Here is a 27,668-nt window from a genome sequence, read left to right as displayed (position 1 = left end):
AGTCTGAGAATGCAAGTCAGTGATGTAATGTGCTGAAAACTCAGATGGGCATCATCGATTGCGTTTACACTTAAATGCGTTTCCAGATGCGTTTCGCAGGTCATGTCGTGACACCGACAGCTCGTCGTATGTTTAAGCATAAACGCGGCGCATGTCTACATCTGATGTGTTGTTGCGTGTGCGCGCGCTGGAAATATTCGTAGGTGGGTGAAAGTTCTATCATTATTTTAAGCATCTCATCCACCTGACAGTTTAAAAAAAATGACTGACAGCCCACACCGCTCCCACCCACTCTTAAATGAACAGTAAGAAATACAGTGCGGTAAAAAAAAATCACGATTTATAACAAAGTGGCAGGCCAATATAAAGATAATTTACATAACCAAGACTGTCTTAAACGCGAGGCATAATTGATAACAGGTGACTTCGGTCTCCTGGAGTGTGTGGGCAGGAGGTGCGCGTGTTTGTGCGAAACACCAACGATGTACCAACCACAAACATCTAACATCCAGCGTAAAAACCAAGCGCACTGTCAATATTGTACATTTATGGAAAAAGCTCCAACCAGAATACTCACTTATGTCCAAGACAACGGTACGCAAACTGTCCCCTCACGTCGCCAAGTAACGATGTTTTCATTTTCACCTGCAGTGGTAACCCATCATCACAGCTGCAACAGTATCCACCTTCATTCTGAGCCATTTGACAACCTAACAACGCCAAATTACGGATCGCAATATGGCGAAGGATAGATTCATGAATATTAAGCAGGTCGCGCTGACGTTGCCTGGGAACCTTGCGAGTGCGTTCGGTCACGTAACCTAATTAATATTCATGAGCCAGTCCTTCGCTGTAGTAGGGTCTATAAATTGGCGTTCAGGCGAATCGACACCAAACCGAGTGAGTGGCGGACTGCTCACACCAATAGCGTCCGAACCGAACCCGTCGGTGGCCAATCACGATGAAGCAATTCTCAGAACGGTCCAAAAGCGAGGGCTGGGCTCGGTTGAGCAATGATAATGTGCATTCCTGCTCGGATGTGTTACATTTCATAGCCTACATGCATACATCCAAATTGATGTGCTCGTTTGGCGAGGCATTGCTTTGGTGTGTGTGAGTGGGCTGAGCTGGAAGATCAATTTAGCAGACAGCTCACACTGTTTATTCTGCTGAGAAGAGGAACAACACGGCTATCTATCTATCTATCTATCTATCTATCTATCTATCTATCTATCTATCTATCTATCTATCTATCTATCTATCTATCTATCTATCTATCTATCTATCTATCTATCTATCTATCTATCTATCTATCTATCTATCATTGTCATATGTTAGCCTGTGTTTGTTTTAAACTTACATTTTTTCAATTTTTGACGCTCTGAACTAAGCACTTATGTTTAATATTGCGATCGATCTTCAGTTTTGTTTCTTTTTTTTCTTTCTTTTTTTTTGTATTAGCTTAGCATGCCAAATCGTAATAAACACATTTAACATGCAAAATGCCTAAACGCCCTTTATTTATTTATCTACATTTAAAAAGAATGTAATATTTCAAGAATTACTAGCCTACTGAAAAAAACTCAGGACAAGCGGACTGCCTTCAAGAGATTCTTCGGGAAAAGTGCATGGTGCCATCTAGCGCTTATCCTGCTTTAAAACGTAGTAGGCTATTAGATTAAAATCATGAAACTTCCAAATAAATTGATAATATTCCAACCAGACTAGACAACAGAAATATTATAGTAGCATATTATGGTTGCCTATATTATAGTTCTAGCAGAAATATTATGGTTTTGTTGATAAGTGTTATTTACAGCAGCGCAATATTATATTTAATGTGATACAAAACCACTTTTTAAGTTGTCAATAGGCTATAACATTTAGATGATTAAAAAAAATGATAAGTTATGATAAATTATGCGTCTTTGCGATATCAAACCAGATAATGTAAAATGTATGCCCATCTAGTCTATTTATGAATACTTCATAAATTGCATTTTATATTGAATTGCAAAAGCAATTCACATTAAACAACTTTTTCCAATTCAATAACAATATGTATGGAATAGCCTACAGCACACATCCACTTGAATTTCATTCTACTAAAAGCCTACTTTGCAAATTCAATTCAGTTTAGAAGTTAAATGCGCATTTGTAAATAATATTGGACGTGTGAAAATCACTTTCACCAATATTGGACGTTTGAAAATCACTTTCACCAATATTGGACGTTTGAAAATCACTTTCACCAATACAAAATGATCAGTAGTTCTTCAATGTTCCAGTGCTATCAATTTGCGGGCGCTGATGCTGCTGGACATGCGCGGATGTGCGAAACATGGCGGCCCATAGACCCAGTGGAAAGTAAAGCAGTACAGCAGCTATCCGACCTTACACGGTGAGCAAACATCAATAGCACATTTTCATATTTATTATAGTGAATCAATTGTGCTGCAGTGTATTGTGCAAAGCGTTTGCTAAATATCACAGTAATTACACTGATGCGGAAGCTGAATGCGCGTTTACATGTTTAGATGATGATGTTGTGTATGCGCGTCCCGTGCATTCTTCCCTGAACTAAAACAGCTCCGTGCTTCTCTCTAATTGGTACACTGGTGCTGAGTGCAGGCTGAAAACTATTTTCAGTGCATCGGGAAGTATGTCTGATACATGTGTTATGTATTACATGCATATATTTGCTTAGTAAAACAATGAAAATAATTATTGTAGTTTTTAACACTGCAGCATCTGTCACATTAATGATAGAAGGACAATTCCCTATTTAGCTGAGGCACTCAGTTTCAATTATTTTGTCTCGGAAAAAAGTGATTTATTTACTCGTACAATTTTTTATTTATTTTTATTTTAACATGCTTAATATAATAGAATATTTCATTCATTTATATATATATATACAATGCACCATTCATATGGTTTTTTATAGGCTATCACTGAGATATTATTTTAGTTTTTATTAATATTTTTTATTTTAATTTAAATTATTTACCTATCTATCTATCTATCTATCTATCTATCTATCTATCTATCTATCTATCTATCTATATATATATATATATACATTTAAATTAAAATGAGAAATGTTACCTTGGCAGCTGTATTTTATTAGATTGTATTTAATTTCACAAACTTTTTTAATGGTTTTAGTTGTAGTTATAGTAAACTATAATCATTTTAATGGAGATAAATATGTTTTACACGTAAAAACAGCATGAAAATTAATAATAATAAATAAACATTTATGCTAATCCTGTAGCAATATAGGACTGACAATCTGAGGGTTGTGCATTTATAATTTTAATGATTTTGTTTGTTTGCTTGTTTTTTTAACCAGCACTATCCAATGAAACCAGAACTTTTTTTAAGAATAAAAGAACCCATCACATCAATGCATGAGATTAATTAGATCTACACATCTCTTGACATTCTTTTTATCGTGAATTCATAATATCCATTTTCACCCCCTCCCTGCTTTAAAGCAGTCATCTAAAGAGATAGCTTCCTGTCTGGGGGGTGTGGTGCAAGGGCCTTGAAAAGACAGACGGACAGAGAGAGAGAGAGAGAGAGAGAGAGCACAAAATGTAGACATCATCTGTTAATGGGAAGTTCTGGAATCCTTTTCATGTACTGCTGCAGACTCCCACAAATGCACACTGGCTAATGACCTTTTTATGGCGGTTTGGAATCTTTATGACGACTCTCTGAATGGGATTCACAGCTTAAGACAGAAGAATGACGAGGGGAAGGGGGGAGGAGAGAGAGAGAGAGAGGTTGTCTGCTATCTAGACACAAGTGGCAAGTAGTTTCAGAGCAGAAACACTGGTGTGACATTGAAAGCACTGTATCTCTTTTTTCCTTGCAAAAAGGACTTATTTTTGGGGAATTCTTGGTTTTAGCATCATCTGGAGTTTTCCCTGAATCCTTCGGCTGGACAAACAAGTAAGATAAAAGTAGAAATGCAAATTTTTTATTTTTTATTTTTTATATTTTTTTTATCTCACATCTCTTGAAAAAAAAAACGGTTTAAAATGTACCTTGCAGTTCCGATATGCCTATAATTGCCTTTATATTTCCAGTGATTTTTATTTTAGTTTTATGCCAATATATATATATATATATATAATAATATATCTAAATTCTTTGGGGAAAAAATAACTATTTTTATGAAGTTATAAATATTATTGCAGTATATTTTACAAGAAAATGCTGTCTGGCTTTCTTTTTCAGAATTTCACATTTAATTCTTTGTAATTATTCGTGAAGTGTGAAGTTGGACCTTAACAACCACCTGATTTTAACATAGTCTTAAATGAACATCTGTTTATGAAAGATGTAATAACAAGGCTTATAAAACAAAACTCAAAAAACACTTAACTGTAAAAATAACAGCAGATTAGATATACATCTTATCATTTTACAGACATTAAATACTGAAGCCTCTATTATATTTATTAATAATTTAACGTTTGTAAACTACAAAAAGAAAAATAAATTCAAAAGATTAATTTACTTCTTGATAGGACTAAAATGACCCTGTTTTTCAGTCTGTATTTGTTTTTAATTTAGCTTTGTTGAATATCCCATTGAGAAACATTAAGTGGACTAACAGGAATAAAAAGGAAGTTCCTCATCCTCCTGTCAGCTCGCACTGGACGTCAGCTGCAGCCAATTTTCTCCAAACTGAGATGTGACTTATGACTTGCTGAGTGAGCCGGGGCTTTGATCAGTGAGCAAAGGGTCCCTCAGAAGCTGCAGTAACTTATTATGATGTCAAATAGAAGAAAAGCTTTTCTTAGTCGCGCTTTGATTCTCTAAAGCTATTTGTGATTTAGTGATAATCTTTTTTTGGAAAGTGCAATGTTGGTGGAATAAATTGCACTCAGATGCCGGTAGGGAGTATAAAGTATAATCCCTGTCTTCTGTAATGCTGTAATATGGGTTCCGTGGCGGGTTCATGAACTCGTGGGCCAAAGCTGATCTCTCTTGTGATAAAAGAGACAGATAACAGGATCTTACTAAAACTGATTTGAATATAGATTTGATGTTTTTTAAAGAAATTTCGTGCTTTTTAATGCTTTTGAAAGAGGAATCTTTTGTTCACCAAGGATGCATGTTTGATTAAAAATACAGTAAAACGTATGTAATATTTTGAAATGTATTAAACTTAAAATAATGCTTTTAAATTTGAGAAGATTTCAGTGTAATTTATTCCTGTAATGGTGAAGTTGATTTTTCTCCATCCTTCTCAGAAATTATTCTAATATGCTGATTTGTTTCTGAAGAAGCATTTCTTATTATTATCAGTGTTGAAATCTGATACTTTTTTGTAACATTATATATGTCTTACTGCTATTTTTTTAAATCAATTTAATGATTTCTTGCTTAATAAAGTATTAATTTATTTCCAAAAAAAAAAATAAAAATAAAAATAATAATAAACAAATTATAATAAATAAATACAATCTTACTAACCTCAAACTTAAAGTATGGTAGTGTAATGAAAAATAAATAAAAAACAGTTAAGGAAAAAAAATAGAATGATATTTGTATTAATACAGTATTAATAAAACTGTCTGTCTCTCTCTCACTCTCTCTCTTTCCTTCAGTTGGCTGTTTAAGAGCTTTGCTGGCTGTCCAGTTTCTGTCCACTTCATGTGGTGCTCCAGGTCACCATGGGCAAAACCCACCAGAAAGGTCAAAGTGCTACTTTTCCTTTCAAATGTTCATCTTTTTTGTTAATCTTTTTTCCTAATTAAGTAACTTACTTCTTATTATTATGGGAAATGATTTGACATTTTTAATTGCAGACAGAAAACACAGTAATAAGGAGAAATCAGGGAGGAATAATGAGGATTCACGTCCTTCACAAAAGCTCAGCGGTACTTCCTTCTCTTTCTTTATTAACCTGTAAAGAGACCAATACTGTGTACTTGATCTCATTCTTCCTGATGAACATTCCTCAGAGCCGTTCAGCTGGGAAATGTACTTGAGAGAGACTTCATCGTGTCCTGCTTCCCCCAGCTGTTTCAGACAGGTAGAGCTCTTCAGTCCATTAATGATGCTGTCTTTCTGCCCAAATATATTTGTTATTCTTTAATGTCTTTAAAGTCTGAAGATTTACAGTAACAATCAGAAGTAACAGTACCAGCTTTACATAGTTACAAACGATGATAATGACCTTTTTTTTTTTTTTTTGCAAAAATCAGCATATTGAAATTTAAATGATCATGTGACAAAATAATGTGTGTACATGTAATTTTTGGGGGGATTTTCTAATTTAAATTACAGTAAACTTAAGTTTTCCAACCTGTGCCATTATTGCTATGATCTTTACACTATTTCATGAACATTTCATGTCTTTATTAATCCCCTCTATGGTTTCTCCTCCTCTCTCCAGTCCAGAGTTCCTCCCAGTAATGATTTTAAAGTGGGAATGAAAGTGGAGGCTTGTGACCCGAGGAATTCCACCTCAGTGTGTATCGCCACAGTGATGGGATTAATGGGTGTGCGTCTGCGCCTCAGACTGGATGGCAGTGACAGCACCAATGATTTCTGGCGACTGGTTGACTCCTCTGACATTCAGCCTATTGGCACGTGTGAGAAGAGCGGAGATATGTTACAGCCACCACTGGGTAAAGCAGTTTTAATATAATCAACTTCAAAGAAGGATTCAAACTAAATCTAGTTTTGGTCTAAGAATGTTTTGTTTTTTTCGTCATGTTAAAGTGATTTGCAAATATCCCACATAATGTGCATGTGGATTTTTGTATCATTGTTAGAATAGTATCTAGCATTTGTTTCCCCTAAATGCAGCATAATATTCTCCTCGGCTTTACATATGCATTGCAATGTATTTTTTTTTCTCTTTGTTCATTAAACATTTCCGGTTGAATATGATTTCCCATTATTAGGGTTCAGAATGAATGCTTCTTCATGGCCCATGTTCTTATTAAAAACATTAAGTGGGGCAGAGATGGCTCCAGCTTCAGCCTTTAAAAAGGTAATTGCTTCAGTTTGCAAACCTTGTTAACAGGTTTTTCATAGATCCATGAATAAAGCTTTGAAATAAATGGAAAGTGGTTGGTTCGTTGCACAATATAAATTCAGACAGTATTAAATATTACAACAAACTGCTTTTTTTCCTCAAATGTTTACATTTTAGCATCCATTACAGGTCAAAAGTTTGGAATAATTAAATTAGTATATATTTTTTATGTTTTTAAGATAAGTTTCTTATGCTTACTAAAGCTGCATTTATTTAATCAAAAACGCAGTAAAACAGTAATACTGTGAAATATTATTACAATTTAAAATAACTTTTTTCTATTATAATATATTTTTAATTAAATGCAATGTATCCCTGTAATATGCTAATTTTGTGCGCAATTGTTATCAGTTATTATTGGTAGCCTACTTAATTATTTATAATGTTTTTCTATTACTTTTTTTTTTTGATTGATTAATTGATTGAATGGAATATTCAATGAACAGCATAAGATTTGAAACAGAACTCTTTTAAACATTATAAATGTCTTTACTGTCACTTTTGATCAGTTTAATGCTTTCAAAAACATTAAAAATATTCCAAACTTTTGACCAGTGGTGTACTAAAAACAACAGCGAATTAAAAAGAAAAATATATCTTTCTGATGTTTTGAGGACTCAAAATGAATTTGTTATATTTAATATAAAATTGTTTTTTTTATTTTGTATGTGGACGGGTTGTTCCCTGTGAATGCCTCAGGAGCCGCCCAAACCTACTCAGAACTTCTTTAAACCTGGTTTGAAACTGGAAGCGGTGGACCGGAAGAATCCCTACCTCATCTGTCCCGCCACCATCAGAGAGGTCAGAGGGGACAAGATATACATCATGTTTGATGGCTGGAGAGGAGCCTTCGATTACTGGTGTCAGTATGACTCCAGGGACATCTTCCCCGTGGGCTGGTGTCAACTGACCAACCACAGTCTGCAACCTCCCGGCAACTGCTGTGAGTACAGTCTCTGACCGCTAGAGGTCACTACAGTTTAGTTATTTCCTAAGCTTTGGATTTACTGTATTGGTTTTAATGGAAACTGTAATGGACATTGTGGATCTCTACTGGTTATTGGTGGCTTGTTAAAACCATTAAATCCTAATAGAATATGTCCCAAAACACACTACAGAAAACCATTTTTTAATGGTTTTAATGGTTAAAAGTTGATGGTTTGTAATGATATTTGTAGTGGAAATCATTACATTTCTGTGATGCTTTCTATTGTATTTTTTCAGCAAGGGTTGACTCACTTAACTTGCATTCTCTACAGTAATATGTTCTCTGCTTGATAAAAGTGTCTGCTAATTGGATGATGTAAATGAAATCAGGTCTGATATTTATAATATCCATGATTTTGAAATCTGAGAACACGTTTTTCAAGGTAAAATCATAGATAGTTAATATTTCCTAAAAAGACTATGTAGTGTTACTTGCAGTTATTTTAATGTAAGACTCTTGATGTCAGATATATTAAAGAATTTGTAAGATATGCAGTAGGTTTTTTTTTTCTTCAAAGTTCTAGAATGTATTAAGAATTTTAAATGTGTAATTTGATCACATATCACCATCTGTCATAAATACTGACATTGCTGCTGTCTCTACTATATAATCTATGGAAAGAAGTGTATTGCTCTTCATATTGTGGAATGTGGCTTTTTCTTTTGCATTTTTATTGTTTCTTTCTTTTTCATTTCAAAATTGTAAAATTTCCTTATTGTGCATGCATTTTTTCCCCCAATTTTTGTTAAATTTTATTACATTACTTTCCAAATAGATTTTAATTAACCAAACTTAGGGTAGATCTTTATTTTTTGTTCGTTTTTTTCAGGTTATTCTTTTAATTTAAGTATAATTTAACGGGTGTTTAATTAATAGAGAATGCATGTATACTGTAGTTCATTCCTAAATCTGACATCATCTATACTCTAAAAATGAATTCAATACTTTACTTTCCTATTAGCTTTTCCTATTAACACTTAGTACTAAGTTTAGAAAGATCATAGGCACCTTTTATACATAAACATGAAAAAGCAAATGGTTCAGAAAAATTCTGATGGTATTTTAGTGAGCTTTGAATGAAGGAATGAGAGCAGGAGCTGTGCATCCTTTCCTTTAGGTGTGATTTGTCTTCTTTTGCTTTGCATAGTAGATTCACCTGATCATTAGTGAGTACCACCTTTCTAATGAATGATGAAAAAAATTTCCTGTGGGTGTTTGAAGGATGTCTTAATTTTTTTCAGTTTTCCTAGCTGGCGCAGAGCACATTGTGCACATGTGTGCATTTATTAATAATGTAGCATAGAATAACAGTAATGAGTGCCTAGGACAATAGAAAGGCAAGCTGTGGATACTAGACAAAGGATGAACATGTGGTTCAGATCTTCAGTTAGTTACAGATAGATTACACTCTCTTTCTTTTTAATTAAAATATGGTTTCAACTTAACGCCCCCCCCCCCCCCCCCAAAAAAAAGAAAAGAAAGAAAAGTGTTTAGATTTCCTGTAATCTAGAGCTGTGCTGGTTTGTGTTAGAATATATTTCTGCTGAGAGTTTGTTTTTAATCAGATAATCGATAATTAAAAATAATTACTGTAACTGACAGTGAGAATGACAGTGTTGACGCTTTCACACATCTCAAAGGTGGCCTAATGCATTTAGAGTAAATGTGTGAGACAAAGCAGACAAAACTTGGCTGTAGCCTGTTTGTGTATTTGTAATAATCTTTGCTATACATTTGCATAATTTCATGGCAAATGTCAATGACTTGAGTAGGGTTTGTTTGGAATTCTGAAAGGGCTTTGGAATTACGAGTGGTACCAGACTGAGGTGTGGGTACGAGAATATACCCACTGGGTGTGTAAGAAAGCACATAAAGACCTCCAGCGGCAGTGTTATTCATGCTTCTCTGTACTCGTTTGCTTAAAACCAGGCGCTCTGAATCTGATCTCTATTAACCTTTTACCCTTTCTGCCCTAAAAGCCTGGGACGAGCTTTGAAATGGCAGGAGACTGATGATTATAGGGGTTTGGATTTTGTAAAATGTGAAAGTTTGTCAGTTACGTATAAAACTACCTCATTTATATATACTGTAATGATAAAACCTTCATATTCATCCGGAAGAAGGAGGCGGGAACCGGCGGACAATCAAAAACATTTTAATAACAAAATAAACACAAAAACAGCGCACCAGCCCCTCACGGACGACTGGTGCGCGCAAATAAAAACCAAAACACAACTAAAAGCCCAGGCCTGGTCCTCTCTCGTCCTTCACTGTCGTCGCTCCAGTTTTATATCCTTCCATCTCCTCCATGGGCCTCGAGACCGGTGGGACGAACAGGTGTAGTTCATCTCCAATCACTCCCCCGGCCTCGCTCCCATGTCCCTCGGCCCCGCCCCACTCGTCACATACCCCCATCGCCCCTCGCAGGCCGGGGGGTACTCCCGAGACTGCGCTCTACTCCCCCCCCCCCCCTCCCTCCGGGGGGGCCGCTCCCGGGGACCTGCGGGAACCTGGGGGTAGGACAGGCGAGGCGAGAGAAAAGGAGATGGAAGGAGGAGCGACAGAGACGAGAGAGGAAAAAAAAAAAAAAAAAATTCCGGTTCCCAGACGCACCGCTGCTCGGCCCTCCACCAGCTGGGTGATCTCCTCCGCGGTGCCTGGCGGTGGCACTGGACGGCCCTCGGCGGACGGCACGACACTCCTCCGCCGCCCGGTGGACGGCGACGGCTCCTCCGGTTTTGGGCAGCCGGCAGGAGTCCCCCGTTCCCTGCTCCTCCGGATACCTTCACGGAGGCAGCAGGCTCCGGCCCCCTGGCGAACGGCGCCGACTCCTCCGCTCCCTCACGGATGGCAGCCGTCCCTCCCTATCGTGGGCGGTCGGCAGCGAGCTCGCCCGTCCCCGGCAACTCGCTCCAGTCCACCGCCTCGAGCATCCATGGCGGCACACTCCTCGCCAGCTCGATGGCACCGCGGATTCACCACAGCGGCGAGGGATCTTCAGCAGCGCGTCCCTCCTTCTCCCGGGCTTCGGCACCACTGTAATGATAAAACCTTCATATTCATCCGGAAGAAGGAGGCGGGAACCGGCGGACAATCAAAAACATTTTAATAACAAAATAAACACAAAAACAGCGCACCAGCCCCTCACGGACGACTGGTGCGCGCAAATAAAAACCAAAACACAACTAAAAGCCCAGGCCTGGTCCTCTCTCGTCCTTCACTGTCGTCGCTCCAGTTTTATATCCTTCCATCTCCTCCATGGGCCTCGAGACCGGTGGGACGAACAGGTGTAGTTCATCTCCAATCACTCCCCCGGCCTCGCTCCCATGTCCCTCGGCCCCGCCCCACTCGTCACATATACAATTTTTATTTATTTTTTAATTGTGCAGTGTTGTTCAAAGTTTTTAAATATCTTGTTTTTTCATACATGCGTACATAGTTTAAAATGTTTTATGGTGTGTTATGCATAATAATAATAAGATTTTTTTATATTTAGATTTTCAAGGTAAAGTCTATTGACGGTTTCAACGGCAACAACATAAACAAACGTTACTTTGCATGCGCGCTTTTGTGGGCCTAACTTAACTTCCGGTAGACTTCCAAATAGAATCAATAACAACAGCCAAGTCCCTCTAGAGTAGATATTTTTTGATAAACAAACAAAATATGTTTGCCGCGTGGATCAGGCGGACTTAATGAAAATGCAAATTAATTCTTTGCCAGCAGGAGATGTTTTGAAGCAAAGACATAAAGGGCGAGAAATAGAGGTTTCCCCAGTAACAGCTGTAAACAAAGCAGAGCTGGTACGCTCACACGCTGCTTTATCAGGCATATAACACGCAAGTCTTCCTTCAGAAATACAGTTATATAAAAACACCTGTGCCTCGTTTTGATATTTAAACATATAAATGTAAGGAATTATTATTATTAAACGTGCAGTACATAACCTTACTCATGTTTATTCAACGAAGCCTTTTTGAAAATCGATCAGTTTTAAAATTGTGGCGAGTCTCCAAAAATAAATAAATGTATGGGAAACACATCCCGCAGCACAACCACCTGACCCCAACTTCAGTGTACTCATCACCTTGACTTTAACTGCGTTTGTAGAAGGCACTGCAGCCAGACCGATATACACAACACAGACCGGAAGTTAACTTAGGTCCAGGCGCGTGCGCCCGATGAAACGTCTATATTTTAATGTAACATTCATAATATATTAATAATAATAATAATAATAATAAAAATAATATTAAAATGTAGACCAAATCTAAATAATATTAATAATTTATTTATTCATTTATATGTTAGTTATATTGTAACTATTATTTATATATGTGACCCTGGACCACAAAACTAGTCATAAGTTGCACATGTATATTTGAAGCAATAGCCAATAATACAATTTGAGTGTCAAAATTATATATTTTTTTAATGCCAAAAATCATTAGGATATGATCATGTAAAAGATCGTGCTCCATGAAGATATTTTGTACATTTCCTACCGTAAATATATAAAAACTTTTGATTAGTAATGTGCATTGCTAAGAACTTTGGACAACTTTAGAGGCACTTTTCTCAATATTTAGATTTTTTTTGCACCCTCAAATTCAAGATTTTCACATTTTTATATATATCGGCCAAATATTGTCCTATCTTAACAACCATACATGAAAGGAAAGCTTATTTATTAAAACTTAAAAATAATAATAATAATAATAAAAGGATCCTTATGACTGGTTTGGGGGGCCATTGTCACATATAATTATTATTTGTGGACGTTGCATCACATGTTGACTAAATAAATCAAATAAAAAAACTAAATCTTAAACGTAAATCTTGTTTTTCTTTAGAATACAAATAAATTATTCTGTAATAAAAGATTTTTATTGTATTTTAATATTGATCACATTTTTATATTCAGCGCTTTATAGTTAAGGACTGTCAGTCTGGTTGATAACATGAATACGACCCCAATCTCCCTCCTCCTGCTCCTCCCTCTCCCCCGCCTCCTCCTCTGCTCGTCCCCGCCTCCATATTAATCAGATATTGCCCGATCAGGGCTCCACCGGCACGGCTTTGTCATGCGCTTCTGCCGTTACCGCTGCTCTTCAAACCGGGCGCGAAAGTGAGCGCGAGCTCCAGTTGTTCTGTTGCTTTAAAAAATAGTCATTCTCCACCGAGAGATAGATTTACACCGGATTCGTTTGTGCACTACGCGGATATAGTTGAAAGTTGGCGTTTTGGTGAGTTCTTCTGGTGTTTTTCCGAGGCTTTTGTCTCTGCTGTCTGTTGCTTTGTTTTAGTGGCTAGTGCATTGAGGTCACATGAGTTTAATTTGAGTGTATTTTTTGCAAAGGTTTCATTCCTGTTGCTTTTATTTGCTTCGTGTTGTAGTGCACTAACACTCCACTTTTATTTCTCTATTTGTGAAAACCATTCATTGAACTGAAAAACTGTGGCAAGCCGGTTTAATATTTATTATATTAAATATTTTTTTTTAACAAGTAATGCAGTAATGACTAGTATCTTTTTAAATTTCACTAATAATTGTTCAATAGATCCTAGCACTTATTCCAACAGCAATTAGTGATTATTTAATAGTCATCAATTAATATTTAATATTAATATTCTTTGCATGCTAGAATGCACTACTTGCACTACTTTTTTTTTTTTAGTATGCAGGGACTAGTCAGAATGTCTAATACATGGTTCAGTTAAATATTATTAAATTGGTAGGCTACAAGCAACAATTGGAATACCTGAACCACAGATCGCCATTGAATTCAATAGAAATAATAGGAATGTTTTATATTAATGAAGGAATAGTTGTTTTCCGGTAGTACTAAGCATCTATTCAACTGGTTAATAATACTTCACTGCATATTAAGATACTAGTCACTCTTATTAGAAATCGAAAATATAATACTAGTAACATTAAAATATACAGTATTAATTGTAAACATAGCTTGCCACAAAATTAGTGAATATATATATATATATATATGGTCAGTCATAAAGTTATTTATTTTTTAAAAGAAAAGAAAAACAGAGTTTTGCTGAATTCACTTCTGAAATTTGTTTAGCAAGAAAATAAATATGCATCTGAGTAATTTGGTTACTGATTTTAAGCTTTAACTAATTTCCATCTGAATGGAAAAATCCTGTTTACTAGTAAAAGTAAAATCTCAGATGAATCTTTCTGTACAGAAGCCACAAAAATATTAAAAGCTTTTGTTGAACTGCTGTAGCTGTTTTGACTTCGGCTCTTTAACAGATTGCATTGTTTCATTAAATTGCCTGGGGCTCAGAGAACCCTATATTCCCTTTTACCACACACACACGCATATGCATGGACACAGACACACTCTTTTTCGACGTTACTCCCCCACAACATGTGGTTCTAGTTCCTGCTGAGTTGAAGCTGCAGTCAGCCGTAGACAGATTGCCCTGGCGTTCGGGTCTGGTGTGGGGCGAAATGTAAATATTGTGGAAGAGATGAAGTAATTAGACTGGATTTGCCCGGACACCTTCGTTGCACATCGGTTGCAACCTCTCCCGTGACCAGACACCCTTCAGGTCCTGCACTGAGCTGAAGGGTGTGTGTCTGTGCCCTGGGAGTCAATCTAGGGGTCACCAGGTCACTGGATTGAGCCAGTGAGAAACTGCTTCGAAATACACTTCACTTTACACGCGGAGCAATTAGGCTGGATAAAGTTTGCTTTCATTGCCGTGACAGATCTTCTGAACATCTTTGCTTCTGTTGCATGCTCATTATGCATATGTGTGCTTGATTCCCAGTGTGCTTGCTTATATTTATTATTAGATATTTGAATGAGAATCAGCCACTCTTAAATGAAAGAAAACACTTGTCTATTCTTGTGCACTCTTTCTCCTCTCCTCATTAAACGTGTGCGTCTCGAGCTTCGTTTCTCTTGCCATTCCCCTTTCGAGGCCCAGGAGAGCAGCTGCACGTAGGACTGTGAAAGCTCCCAGATGTACTTAGCAAAGCCGACTTCTGCTGACCGCCCGTCAGCCACCCTGTAATATGAGAAGTTTATCTGATCTTAGAGATGGCCTATACAGAGGAAATAATAGGAGCATTTGGTGCCATTGGTCTGAAGGAGGTGTATGCATTGGAGATTTCACATCCTTGTTGTTTGATTCTCAGAAAGCATCGACTTGTGCTATTTTTTACACCTTCACTGATGGCTTTTTTGATGCTGAGCTGCAGATATTTGATATTGTGGGTTTTCAAGGAGAGGAATGGGAAATAGATTTATGAATATTAAAAATATTTGGTTTGCAAGGCAGGGTGTGCGAATTGGAGATGCATTTTTTTTATTCCCAAACTCATTTACAAACTAATTTACAATGAACCTGTAACTCAAAGCACTGTCTATTGTCTTTTTTTCATTTATTTTATTTTTTGCAGTGCTGTTTCTTGTACATCTGCTTTCACTTTTTTTTTTAAACAGAACATTTTTCATTTTTATTCAATATATAACACTTGCAGGGTTTATTTTAACACTCATGCATTACCTGAAAATACTTTTAAAGAAAATATAAATTGCTGTAATGATGTGGGGCACTTCGGATGAAAACCATAAGGTGCTCTTTCAAATGAGACTATAAAGCAGGCACTGCATTTTGAACCAGCAACTAAATGAATAATACATTAACTTGCCAGCTCAGTAATATTCATAGAAAATTGTTTGTTCTGTGCATGATAAAATGATTTTGAAATAAACTGCGGAGATGCACTAGCTGCAAACTCTTTTCATAGCTTTTATATACCCATCACACACTCATCTAGGTGGGGAAGGGGGTTAGTCTTTCTTCCTAATAAGGATTACCTGTTGGCCCCAGAAACAAAGCCTTTGATCAGAGAGCCATTGGGGGGTGGCCTGCAAACAAATAGGGTGCTGAAAAGCACATGCCTCCTGTGGGGCACAATGTCCGACTGAAACGGTCTCTCCTCACTGCGTCTTGAAGAGGATCTTAGATAACTAATTTTTTGTGCTGCCCATTTTTAAACCGCTGCTTTCAGGGCTGTAATATGATGCTTCTAATATGCAAAATCTAAAATGGCATCTGAGGATGAGAATTCAGCAGTATGAAGAGTCTTTGAGTGGTCAAATTCAAAGAGTAATATATCAACGTTTGTGGCTCGACTGTGTAATTCGCTCCATCCACTCAGCATGAGAACCAATTTGATCCAAACTGAAAAAGTGGCTTTTTACTATTATTATTCTTTTACAATGTATACAAGTCACAGTTTTTCTTTTTTTATTGTTTTTATTATTATTATTATTATTATTGTTAGTTATTTAATGGCTGTTTGTTTGTGTTGAGAGATGGGGGTTTGTGTGATAGCCACTGAGATTGTAAGATGTTTTGTAAGACCCTGATAGGTGAAAATAATGCAGTAAGATTTAATTTCATGTTTATTGTCAGTGTAATCTCATTTGACTTGTGGATATTGCACATATAGCAATAATGCTCAATAAACAATGGTTAAATAAAATCATCTTGTAGGTTCTAATACATTCTATAGCATATTCAATTACTTTATTTACATTATGCTCAAAAGCATTTCAATGGAACTACCATAATACATGCAGTAATACTATAGAACCTTTTGTTTGTCAAGTGATTTATATAATAATTTTTACAGTTAAATGATCTTAACATTTTTGTTATTATCATATAATATTAGAATACTTTAATCTTTTTCTTTTTTTTCTTCCCCACCTTCAGTCACGTTTTCAAAGACTTTTACTCCGGCACTGGGACAGTGCAGTCAGTCTTGGCGCTCCATGCAGTCCCCGTACCGCCTGCCGCACCCCCTGCCCCCTCTGCCAGTGCGCAAGGGGGTACGAGGGAGGAGACCCAAGAGCCAGACCATCGCCATGCTAAAAGCAGCAGCCGAAGCAGCAGCAGCTGCAGCCGGCGCGTCACCGAATGGCCAAACGATGTCCAATGCAGCCAAGAGTCCCATGAGCTCACCGCTCACACCCAAACCATATAAAAAGAGGGGACCCAAACCCGGCAGCAAGGTACAACTGCATTTTTGTGGTTGAATGGATCAGTTAAAAGGTTTTAATTTAGCCTATTTATTGTGATATTTACAGTTATAGTCTTCAATGCACAGTTCACCCAAAAATGTCAGGACAGGAAGAAAAGTTAGAGAGAGTGGGGATGGGATCGTGAAAGATCCGTGAGCTGGGATTCAAATATTTCGATGCGCTATGAATATTGGATGATTAAAAAATTAAATGGAAAATGTTACCTCTGCAACTAACTGAGGTTAAAAATAACCTTAACTATTACTAAAAGAAAACGATATTAAAGCTAAATATAAATAGTTTTAAAAAGCACATTTCAAAATTATTACAATTCAAATAAAAGCTGATAGTATAAATATAAAAGCTTAAAATATTAACACATAGTACTACAGTATCTGCCATGAACTCCACACGCATGTCGTTTCAAACCTGTACAATTTTCTCTTTTCAGAGGAACACAAAATAAGATATTTTGACATTTTATTTTTTATGTTTTTGATTGAATTTGATGTCATTGGTAGTCAACATAATGGGATTCTCCTTATGGTATAAAGAAATAAAGAGTGGGGGGGATTGCCTCTGGAACTGATCATTATGCAGCTTTTGTTTGATTATGGGCCGTATGTCATGAGCAATTATTCATATTAAACTGTAACACTATTAAAATTCTTCCCCATGAATGGTACATTAAACATGCTGTATTCACCTCGTGTGTCTGTCGCCATCAAGATAAGGCATTTGTAGTCTTCTACCATATTTTGAGAAGGTGGGCATACAATACTGGGGTTGTTTTGTGAGAGTGTGTATTGGTGTTTTATCTCTCACTCTCTGTCTTCCACCGTTACAGAGGAAACAAAAGGTTCCTCATTCACTTTCAAGCCCCACGTTGTTGTCCTCCGTGTCAGATGGGAGACTGTCTAGTCTGCAGACAACAAGAGAATCAGGAGTTGTGTCCACAGGTAGGCTTTTATCTTCTTGCCTTTATATTCTACCATACATGGGTCACATACGCCTCAGTATTCTGATGGCTTTGTAGTGTTGTATGCTTCACCTGACTATCCACTCCCTCCTCTTGTAGTTTGTGTGTATGTGAATAAACATGGAGACCCAGGGCCACACCTGGACCGTAAACTGTTATTGCAGTTGCCTGATCATTTCGGGCCGGGTCCCGTGAACACTGTCCTCCAGCATGCGGTCCAAGCCTGCGTGGACTGTGCGTTTCAGCCCAAAGCTCTGTTCAGCTTCCTGCAGTCTCAGTCTGATGGAGGGGAAATCATCAGAGGTTAGTTTGGATCTGCCTCAGAGTTTGATCTTCTTTAGATTTGTGATCTGGGTTTGATTTTAAGAGTGATTCCTTGATTAGGACAACATTTCTGCCAGGAATGAAGAATGCTTTAAAAAAAAAAATTATTATATATGCTTTTTTCTTTTCTTTTTTACTTTTACTATTTTTGAGTTGTCATACATGTGTGTGTGTTTGTGTAAATACATTTAAATTTATAGAGATCGCTAACACATGTGACCAACTGGGCGGCAACGTCATCAGAACGCAAAGAATTATGGGTATGTTTGGCCAGTTAACATGGTCTGGCATAGCAGGCTAGTGTTCTGGCATCAAAATAATGAAAAATTAGCATGAAAAACAGAATATAATCCTACAAAATAAAGCGGGCTAAATAAAACATTGTCGGACTCATTGTGGGAGTCATGTGTCTGTGACTTATCACCCACAACCTACCTCATACATTTTCAGTTTCTCATCATTTCTATGGACTCTTTATAAATGTATTCATCTAAATGTATTTACATGTTAATATATTCATCTAAATGTATTTACATGTTAAATATGTAAAGAAACTGAAATTAAGTTGGTTGTTACTACCATTTAAGTTATGTAATTGTGTTTGCAACCAAAGTACACTGATTTTGCACAATTCTTCCTTAATACAGATAAAGGAGACAGAATTTAATTCAATCTTTGTGTATTCTATTTACAGACATGGCTAAAAAAAATTACATGTGAGAAGAGACATTACAAAATCTTTTGGAAAACAAAAAAACATTTACATATTAGAACATGGTGTATAATTCTAACATGACGCCTTCACTATAATACTTGGACACATATTGGTCAAAGCACAGCACACAACCACAATTTTATCCAGCAAAGTCTTCAGCTCAGTCTCATGAGTGGTGTGGACAGTGCCCGGTGATGGGGGTGGATTCACAGGACCTTCCATCTCAGGTTCAGGTGTAGTGTCTGACAGTAACAATATAAAGAAATCGTGTCATATCACAACCTCTATCCCTAAGGAATCCAGATTAGCTATACAAAGGGGGCAACATACACTACTGTTCAAAAGTTTGGGGTCAGTAAGATTTTTAAATGTTTTTAAAAGAAGCATCTTCTGCTCAGCAAGGCTGCATTTATTTGATAAAAAAATAATAATAATAAAAACAGTAATATTGTGAAATATTATGACAATTTAAAATGACTTTTTTCTATTTTAATATATTTTAAACTGATTTATTCCTGTAATCAAAGCAGGATCACACTCCAACATTTCATAGGCTGGTTTGCCTGCAAACGGTCACCAAATAAATTGCAACGTAGCCTAGATGTACAACATTTAAAACTGATTAACGTTACGCTTTAGTACATTGGTAACTTAAGCTCATTTTCTAGCCATGTCGTGCTAGTTAACGGTTAACATTTACAGAGAGTAATTGTAACTTACCTTTGTGAAAAGGTAAGTTACAAAGAAGTCTGGCGCCTAATGTTTGTGCCGCGGATTCCCAAAATGTTTTGCGTTCACCACTGGGAATACGTCATGATGACGACACATTAGCGATCTCTATAGTAAAAGTAAACAATATATATCATATAAAATAAATTATTTTAAAATGTATTATTGTATTATCATTTTTGTATTTGTACTATTGTATTACTATTTTTGTGTTTGTATTACAAACACACACACACACATTCGTTTATTCAGAATATATATATATATATAATATATATTACACACACACAGTCAAACCAAAAATTATTCAGACACCATTTACACCCCAGTAAAATGGATAAATTTGGGACACAAAAAAAAATACTCACACACTTAGATCTGACCATGTTTTTTCTTTAATTGCTAATTCAAACTTTTTACACCACAGACTAACCAAAATTAAACATTGCTTGGTAATTGGTTGACCTAAATTGGTATTATCTAACTGTGTAATTAAATTTAACAGCTGACAGCTATTCAACCTAATTAATTTGTGAGACAGTCTAACAGAAAGATGGCATTATCAAGATGAATTTGTTCTGACACAATTTAACTCTGAGCTCTTGTCATATTGTATTACAATGTTCTAAACTATAGGGAATAAACTTTGATAATGTGAAAAATGTTGAAGGTGTCTGAACACATTTTGGTTTGACTGTATATATAGCTAAGATAGAAGAAATAAATTCAAAATATGATTTTTAGGTTAGTTTTTTTTTTTCTGGTTAACTTTAGTTTTGGGTTTTCTGAAAACTGCAATGACTAGCACTCACAGTATAAAAAAAAAATATTCATCACACATTCATTGATCAAGGTCATGACATGGGATGTATGTTTTAACAAATATGAAGTATTGATTGAAGAAGTTAATTTTTCAAAACGTCAGTGAGTCAAAAGTGCTCCTAAAGGAAGAAGCCATAATCTAAAGTGTTTTGAGAGCTGAATGGCATATTGCCATAAGACTGGAGCTCCATTTAAATAAGTGTAGTTGTATGTTATTTTAAGGCTGTCAGCATGTGTGTGTGCTTTACAATAAAGGGAGAAGAGCGAGCATGAGTGTGTGGTTGACCTCAAAAGAGAAGGGTGTGTGTGTATGTTTAAAGAGAAGCGTGTGTGTGCACAGCTGATGTCATCAGACTGCGAGTAATAAGGGATGACATTTGTGTGTAACCTGGTTTGGAGCATTTGATTGGGGTGTCCCCAGGGAAGTTTGCATGTGTGTCTTTATTTGTGTGTGTGCAGGGGGTGGGGCCCACGCTAGGACTGTTGGGCCATCTGCCGCCATGGCCCCTTAATCGGCACCCATTTATAGCCCCCCCCCCCCCCCCACACACACACACAAACACAATATAAGTATTTCAACGGTTGGGACTGTTTTTTTTAAACGGCATATGAAAAGCATACTAGACTATACATGCATTCCATGTGATGTTTAGGAGTAGTGCAATTATGTGTGTTTAATTTTGCACAAATTCTACTTTCATGCAGTTCGCTCAGAAGGAGGAATCCACTATGTCAAGCTCCCCACTGCCTCCAGTGCATCGTTCGTTCTGCGGTTTCTAGAAACTCTTTGTCACCACCTGCACTGTGATAACCTGTTCAGCAGCCAGCCATTCAGTCCACTAACTACTAACACTCACAAGCCATATGAAAGGAGTAAATCAGGTATGTGTGCGTGTTTGTCAATTATTTTATTGTTTACAGGAAAACAACTATAAGACTGTTGGTGGTGCTAGCGCAGTGGATAAGACACATGTCTTTGGTGTGAGAGACCCGGGTTCAAATCCACTGTGAGACACCAATGTGTCCCTGAGCAAGACACTTAACCCCTAGTTGCTCCAGAGGTGTGTGACCTCTGACATATGTGGCAATTGTAAGTCGCTTTGGATAAAAGCGTCAGCTAAGTGAATAAATGTAATGTAAATGTAAGACATTTGTAGTAATTAAAAACAAATCTAAAATAAAATTGAATTTAATGGGGGAAAAAAGTTAAAATAAATTAGAAATGCAGAAATGAAATTTTAAATCCACTGAGGTCCTTAAATTACTGATTTTTTTTTTGTATAAATAAATACTACAATAGTATATAAGTTATATATGTTTTGTAAGAGCTGCATACTTAATCATAACATGGCAAAAAAACTATTATTGTGTAATAATTACAATAACAAAATAAATTAAATTATTTTTTTATTCATTAAAAATAGTAGTATGAATAAAAAGTGGAGCAAAAAGAGATTCAAGTTCCATTTAAAGTTCAGATGCTATGGGTATTCAAATGCGTTCTTTAGGTCTTGATGACTAGCAGTTTAAGATGAATATGTTAACATTTTAGTTTAAATTAAAAGGGTCAAAACAATTGATTTCAAATGTAAATCCTGTGGCCTTTCAGAAGTGATCTATATCTGCTCTTTACTTCTGTTCCAGTGAAAGAGGAGACGTCAGAAGCTTTGTCTGTAGCACGGGGTACAAGACGTTTCAACAGAGATTCAGCGGCCTACACTGCTGCCCTATCACCAAAACTACAGAGAACAGAAGCTCTGCCCTCAGATGGTACGATTCGTTCAGCTGCTCTGACTGTTTTCACTTGTTCGTCACTGAGAGTGAATGATAGCGATCGAGTGTTTTATCCCACAATAACTGCAGCGGAACCAAGCCAGTTCTGATTGGTCGCACTGAAGGTGAAAGGACAGGGTTTTCTTTAGGTGGCGTTAGACACCTCTGTTCATTAATCACACATAATAAAACTCTTACTGCAGACAGACCCCTAATTAAATTGTCTACATTGCAACTAATTAAGTGTCTGATTTTTATGAAGTTGTGAATGACCTGCCAATTTGGGTTATTTTTCTACTGCTGTTATAAATTGCCAGACATATTTGTTGTGTTTTTAGCTCTCATTAAATGTTTCATAGATCAAGCTCATTCCCACAAATTGAAGAAACAAAAAATAGTGTTAGAAGCATTACAAAATTATTAGTAGTAGTGTTTGCACGTGTATTGGAAGCCAATTATAAATGGAGACATATTACTAATTGATATATCAGATTTAATCATTCAGAACACAGGAATACTCTCCTGCATTTATTTTAGTAGGGGTTTGTGTGTAAAATACCGTAGGTGTGTGAACTTTTAGAGTCTGGCATGTAAGAAAAACCTTATATAAACCTGTATTTGTTTATAGACACAACTAGTCTTTCTTTATTATTACTATTTTACACAATATTAAGTAGATCAAAAGTGACCGTGACAAGATTTTTACATTGTTACACAATATTTCTTTTTTCAAATAAAAGCTGTTATTTTGTTCTTTCTATTAATCAAAGAATCCTAATAAAAATGTATCATGGTTTCCATAAATATAAAGTAGTATTAAGGAAGAAGATATAAAATTAAGCAGCACAATTGTTTTCAACATTGATAATAAGACATGTTTCTTGAGCAAATCGACATATTAGAAGTGGCACTGAAGACTGGAGTAATGAAAATTCAGCTTTGCATCATAGGAATTAATTACATTTTAAAATAGAAAAGAGTTGTTTTAAATCCTAATAATATTTCAGAATATTTGTACTGTATTTTTATACTGTACAAAAACTGATCGTTTTGATGTGTTTTGCACATTTAAAAAATATTACTGGACCCAAACTTTTAAATGGTATGTGTATGAGGAATGGTAAGATTCACCAATTTGCATCGGCATAAAAGTTAACGAGGCGATTCATCTATATATAAAAAGTGTGCATTGGATGCAAGTTGGCATTTGTATCATGATGCATCGTTTCTAAAATATTTGCATCAGTAAAAACATTTCTTTATAATTTTTAGTGAATGCACTATATTTTTTATTAATTAGAAACTGACCAATAATTTGTGACCAACATTTTATATATACATGTAGATTGATTTCTCCTTTCTAAACTTTATCTCGAGCGTATTCTCATCACCACTGCTGCTACGAGAATATGACAACATATCACAACACTATGGAGAACGAGGCGTTAGAAGTCAGAAGGCACTTAATCTATGATTTGCTGTCTGTCTAAACAAAAGAAATAAGAGCTAACTATCTGTACCATATTAAATTGCATAGCATCATATTTGTTTCCATTGAATCAAATAGAAATCGGATCGCTCTGCATCGTAACAGGGGTGAATCATATCGCATCAGTAGCCACTTCATATGTATCTTAATGTATTGTATCGGTGGCTGTGCATCGAGATGCGCATCGCATCGGCCTCTGTTACAGAGATGCACATCCCTAATGTTTATATACCTTAAGTATGAACTAAAGCGTTATACTTCATGCTTTTTTGTAACAGAAACCATCGCTCATGCTGAAAATGGTGCCACCACGGACCAGCAGTTCTCCGAAGAGTCAATAGACTCAGCCTCCAATTCCATTGCCCCCCGACCCCCTGCTCTAAGGAGCACGTCTGAGTATCACACCTCGGCCGGATGCAGCCCGCACTACCCCCCTCACCCCCCACCCCTCCGCAGACTCTCCTCCAACCCCTCTGAGCTGGGACCTGCACGCGCACATAGACGAGTGGAAGGTAGGCTATGTAAGAACGCTTTGTTTAGACACCTTCACACAAACATGCAAGATTACAGCTTTGTAGATGACTACTTTATTTTATATTGGAAGCAGTTAATCACAATTAATTGATTTTTACAGCTCTATGTTAAACCTTATATTGTTATTTCATGTGCCATTAGAAATGTCATTAAACTTTGAATAAGCGGTTACCCTATACGCAGAAGGATAGTGTTTTTTTAAGGATTTAGTAATAATAAAGTTACTCATTAATGGAATCATCAGTGAAAATCAGTGAGCTTATAGTGTCTGTGTTTGTAGACATTACGCTTATGGTTGAGCCCTGAAAGCAAAGCGGTTTTGTTCACCTTCTTCAGAATGCTTTGGGTCTAGCAACTTGGCTTATATGATCAGTGCTGCTCCTCAGAGACAGATCTATTTCTATCGTGGGATAAACACTCATATCAGTTCCGCACAGAGTAATTGTATGAGGACCAGATGTATTTTCTCTAATCAAATGTCAAGGGATACAATAGGCTTTGATATGGATTAAAGCCTGTTAGCGGCTCAGGGGGCCATATTTATTTAAATAGCATCTTGGAGTGGGAGTGATGTTTGGGGTTCAGTTTAGAGAGACTGAGTCCAGAACTGTCAAGCTCATGTTCAGTTTCCCCAAAAAGACATGCGTCGGTTGAGGCAGGCAGAAAAAAGGATGAACATAGATTTAATTACTTTGTGGTTATAAAGCACATAATGCTTCGTTACTGTGTGATGACATGTGTATATAATTCACAACATGTTGTGGGTTTTTGATGTCTAGAATTTACCACTTTCAGTTTTGGGCTGTATTTTACGCTATCATACTATTCTTATTGTTTCTGCAATATGTGGTGCATGTATTGTGCACAAAATGAAAATTTTCAGAATAATGTGTTGAATGAATACTGCTTCCCACAAATAAAAAAGCATATTTAAGTATATTGAAAAAATATATAATACAAATAATTTAAATTATCATAGCACACTATTATCATATATATTTTACAAGAATTTTAGTAAGTGGAAACTGTAGGTATCATCTTAACTTTTCCATTTTTTACTTGAATTTTGAAATTTTTTATATTATTATTTTTATTATTATTTTAAATTCTAAAAAAAAAGTATTTTCCCCTTTTATTTTATTTCTATTTTGTCTGGAAAAATTTCTTTTTATGAGTGAAAATCATCCTGTTATTCTATGAATCTATGCATACACACAAAAATGTACATGCTGTGCACAGTATACATACCACATACTGCAGAAATAAGTATGTTTGAATGCTTCTTTGAACAGAGCCATGCATTTTGTAATGTGTATATATTACAAATTATAAATGATAATAAATTCATCTGAATGTGTAAATAAAAACCAAATTTATTAGCCATAACTACATTCAGTTTTTGGGTCGTTTTCTAGCTGCTAGCTCAACCACTGGGCCTGATCATCGAGCAGCAGAGAAGGATCCGACCAAAGCAGCTAGTAAAAGTCCATCATCTTGGAGTATAGAGGAAGTGATGCAATTTGTGCGCGATGCTGATCCACAAGCACTTGGCCCACATGCAGAGCTCTTCAGGAAACACGTGAGATATGATTTTCTGGATTTCTCTTGTTTTTTGCACTTTTTCAGAACAAGATTTCCAAGTAGATTTTATAATAGACTGATTGATTTTTTTGCTTTTCCACAGGAGATTGATGGCAAGGCCTTGATGCTTTTACGGAGTGACATGATCATGAAGTACATGGGGCTGAAGCTGGGTCCTGCTCTTAAACTTTGCCATCACATTGAGGGACTCAAACAGGCAAAATAGTAGCTGGATCCACTAGAGGGCAACAGAGGAAAAAGCAGGTTCTCTACATTTCAGAGTCAAACCACAGACTTCAAGAAACATGGATATTTATTACCTGTGACATTGATGGTTAAAGGTCCAACATATTGATCTATTTCAGCTGTACTCGTTCCTGCTTGTTCAAATGGTGGGGAAAAACTGACCAGCCTAAAACTGAAATTTTTGTGGCAAATGCAAGAATTATCATCACCAGATTGACTTTTCAAAACTACCTAACTTTGCATGGACATTGTATACAACTATTGTGTACAGGAAATGTTCACTGGCCTCTCATCTAGGGAAAAAAAATCCATGTAAAACTCCAGCTACAGACCTCAGAACCTCAGTGATACGATGCTCTGCGTTTTCAGACAATGGTAGAGAAAGCTGAATTCCAAAGGATTTCACTGTGTTGTTAATGTATTGTTTCTGGTACTGTCTACATGCACAGACAGCTTGACAAATGTTAACTTTCCACTGTATTTCACACTGTTTACGTCTGATGAAGATGTATTTGAAACACATTATGGTCGTTGACTGACTATGAAGGGTTTGGGTGCCAGTTAGTCAAATTTCACCATTTGGCATAGTGTTTATTTAATTGGAGTTATTTTCAGTTTTTGTTTTTTTTCTTTCCCCATGACATGAATGGAAATACACAATCATATTTCAAAATGTTTTGCTGTTTCATAAAGTAACAAAGAAAAAAATAAAAATGTGATATTTAATTTGTGATATGAACCAAAAATGGATTTGTTTTGGTCTATAAAAGGCACCAATTATAAAAGCACAAAGTTTTACATCTGACTATTAGTGAAAACATCATTACTATTGCTGTTTAACTCAAGATAATTACTCAGGACACTTGTACAATAAGTTTTCATTTATTTCCTATTTTGTTAAAACAGTCATAATGTCTTTTCCCTCTAAAAACTGACTATATTAATGTCCACACCAGCACTTCAGGTGACCCATGAAGTGGACATAATGTCACATGGTTTATCTGCATGCTGAATGATGTACAGAGCATGCAGCAATCCCAGATCTGTATGTGTCTCTTTTTATGTGTGTATCATACAAATGTGTATTTAGTTCAGTATTCTGTCCTTTTTCTTTTTATTTAATAGTTAGAAAGTGTTGCCTTTTTTGAGCGCATTGTGTCTGTTTATATCATTTATCACTGATTTGTGACTTGGGGGATGGAGCTTTTTGTTATTATACACATTTATATACATACATTTTTAGCTCCTTTTAGATAAACTGTATTTACTTTGCTCTTATACTCAGGTTGGAATATTTTGTATTTACTTATTTGAACACTTTTCTACCATTTGAATAAATGATTGCATTTATAAA

The 27,668-nt window shown here is 36.2% G+C and overlaps 2 protein-coding genes across 4 annotated transcripts in view; one reads left to right on the top strand and one right to left on the bottom strand.

Moving 5' to 3' along the window:
• cdkl5 (cyclin dependent kinase like 5) overlaps positions 1 to 749 on the bottom strand; it is a 29,525-nt gene extending 28,776 nt beyond the window's left edge. Inside the window, exon 1 of the mRNA XM_059537507.1 lies at positions 578 to 749. The gene's annotated coding sequence lies outside the window, so the exon portion shown is untranslated. The remainder of the gene's footprint in view (positions 1 to 577) is intronic.
• A 1,551-nt stretch (positions 750 to 2,300) lies between these two features.
• scml2 (Scm polycomb group protein like 2) lies at positions 2,301 to 27,668 on the top strand. 3 transcript variants are annotated; one of them, XM_059537360.1, is made up of 15 exons: positions 2,301 to 2,401; positions 5,628 to 5,715; positions 5,829 to 5,900; positions 5,985 to 6,055; positions 6,419 to 6,653; positions 6,933 to 7,021; positions 7,766 to 8,009; positions 16,815 to 17,113; positions 17,970 to 18,081; positions 18,201 to 18,404; positions 21,397 to 21,573; positions 22,336 to 22,461; positions 24,232 to 24,465; positions 25,903 to 26,066; positions 26,172 to 27,668. In XM_059537360.1, exons 2-15 carry the CDS (start codon positions 5,694 to 5,696, stop codon positions 26,292 to 26,294), a joined length of 2,172 nt encoding a protein of 723 aa, XP_059393343.1. In that variant the 5' UTR covers positions 2,301 to 2,401; positions 5,628 to 5,693; the 3' UTR covers positions 26,295 to 27,668. The 3 variants fall into 3 exon arrangements, with proteins under 3 accessions (XP_059393343.1, XP_059393341.1, XP_059393342.1); XM_059537358.1 differs by having other exon boundaries at positions 24,232 to 24,474; XM_059537359.1 differs by lacking the exon at positions 2,301 to 2,401 and adding an exon at positions 3,819 to 3,960 and having other exon boundaries at positions 24,232 to 24,474.

The sequence above is a fragment of the Carassius carassius genome, chromosome 44 (genome assembly GCF_963082965.1).
Source record: "Carassius carassius chromosome 44, fCarCar2.1, whole genome shotgun sequence".
NCBI classification, from domain to species: domain Eukaryota; kingdom Metazoa; phylum Chordata; class Actinopteri; order Cypriniformes; family Cyprinidae; genus Carassius; species Carassius carassius.
This window is presented reverse-complemented; position numbering and strand designations above follow the sequence as displayed.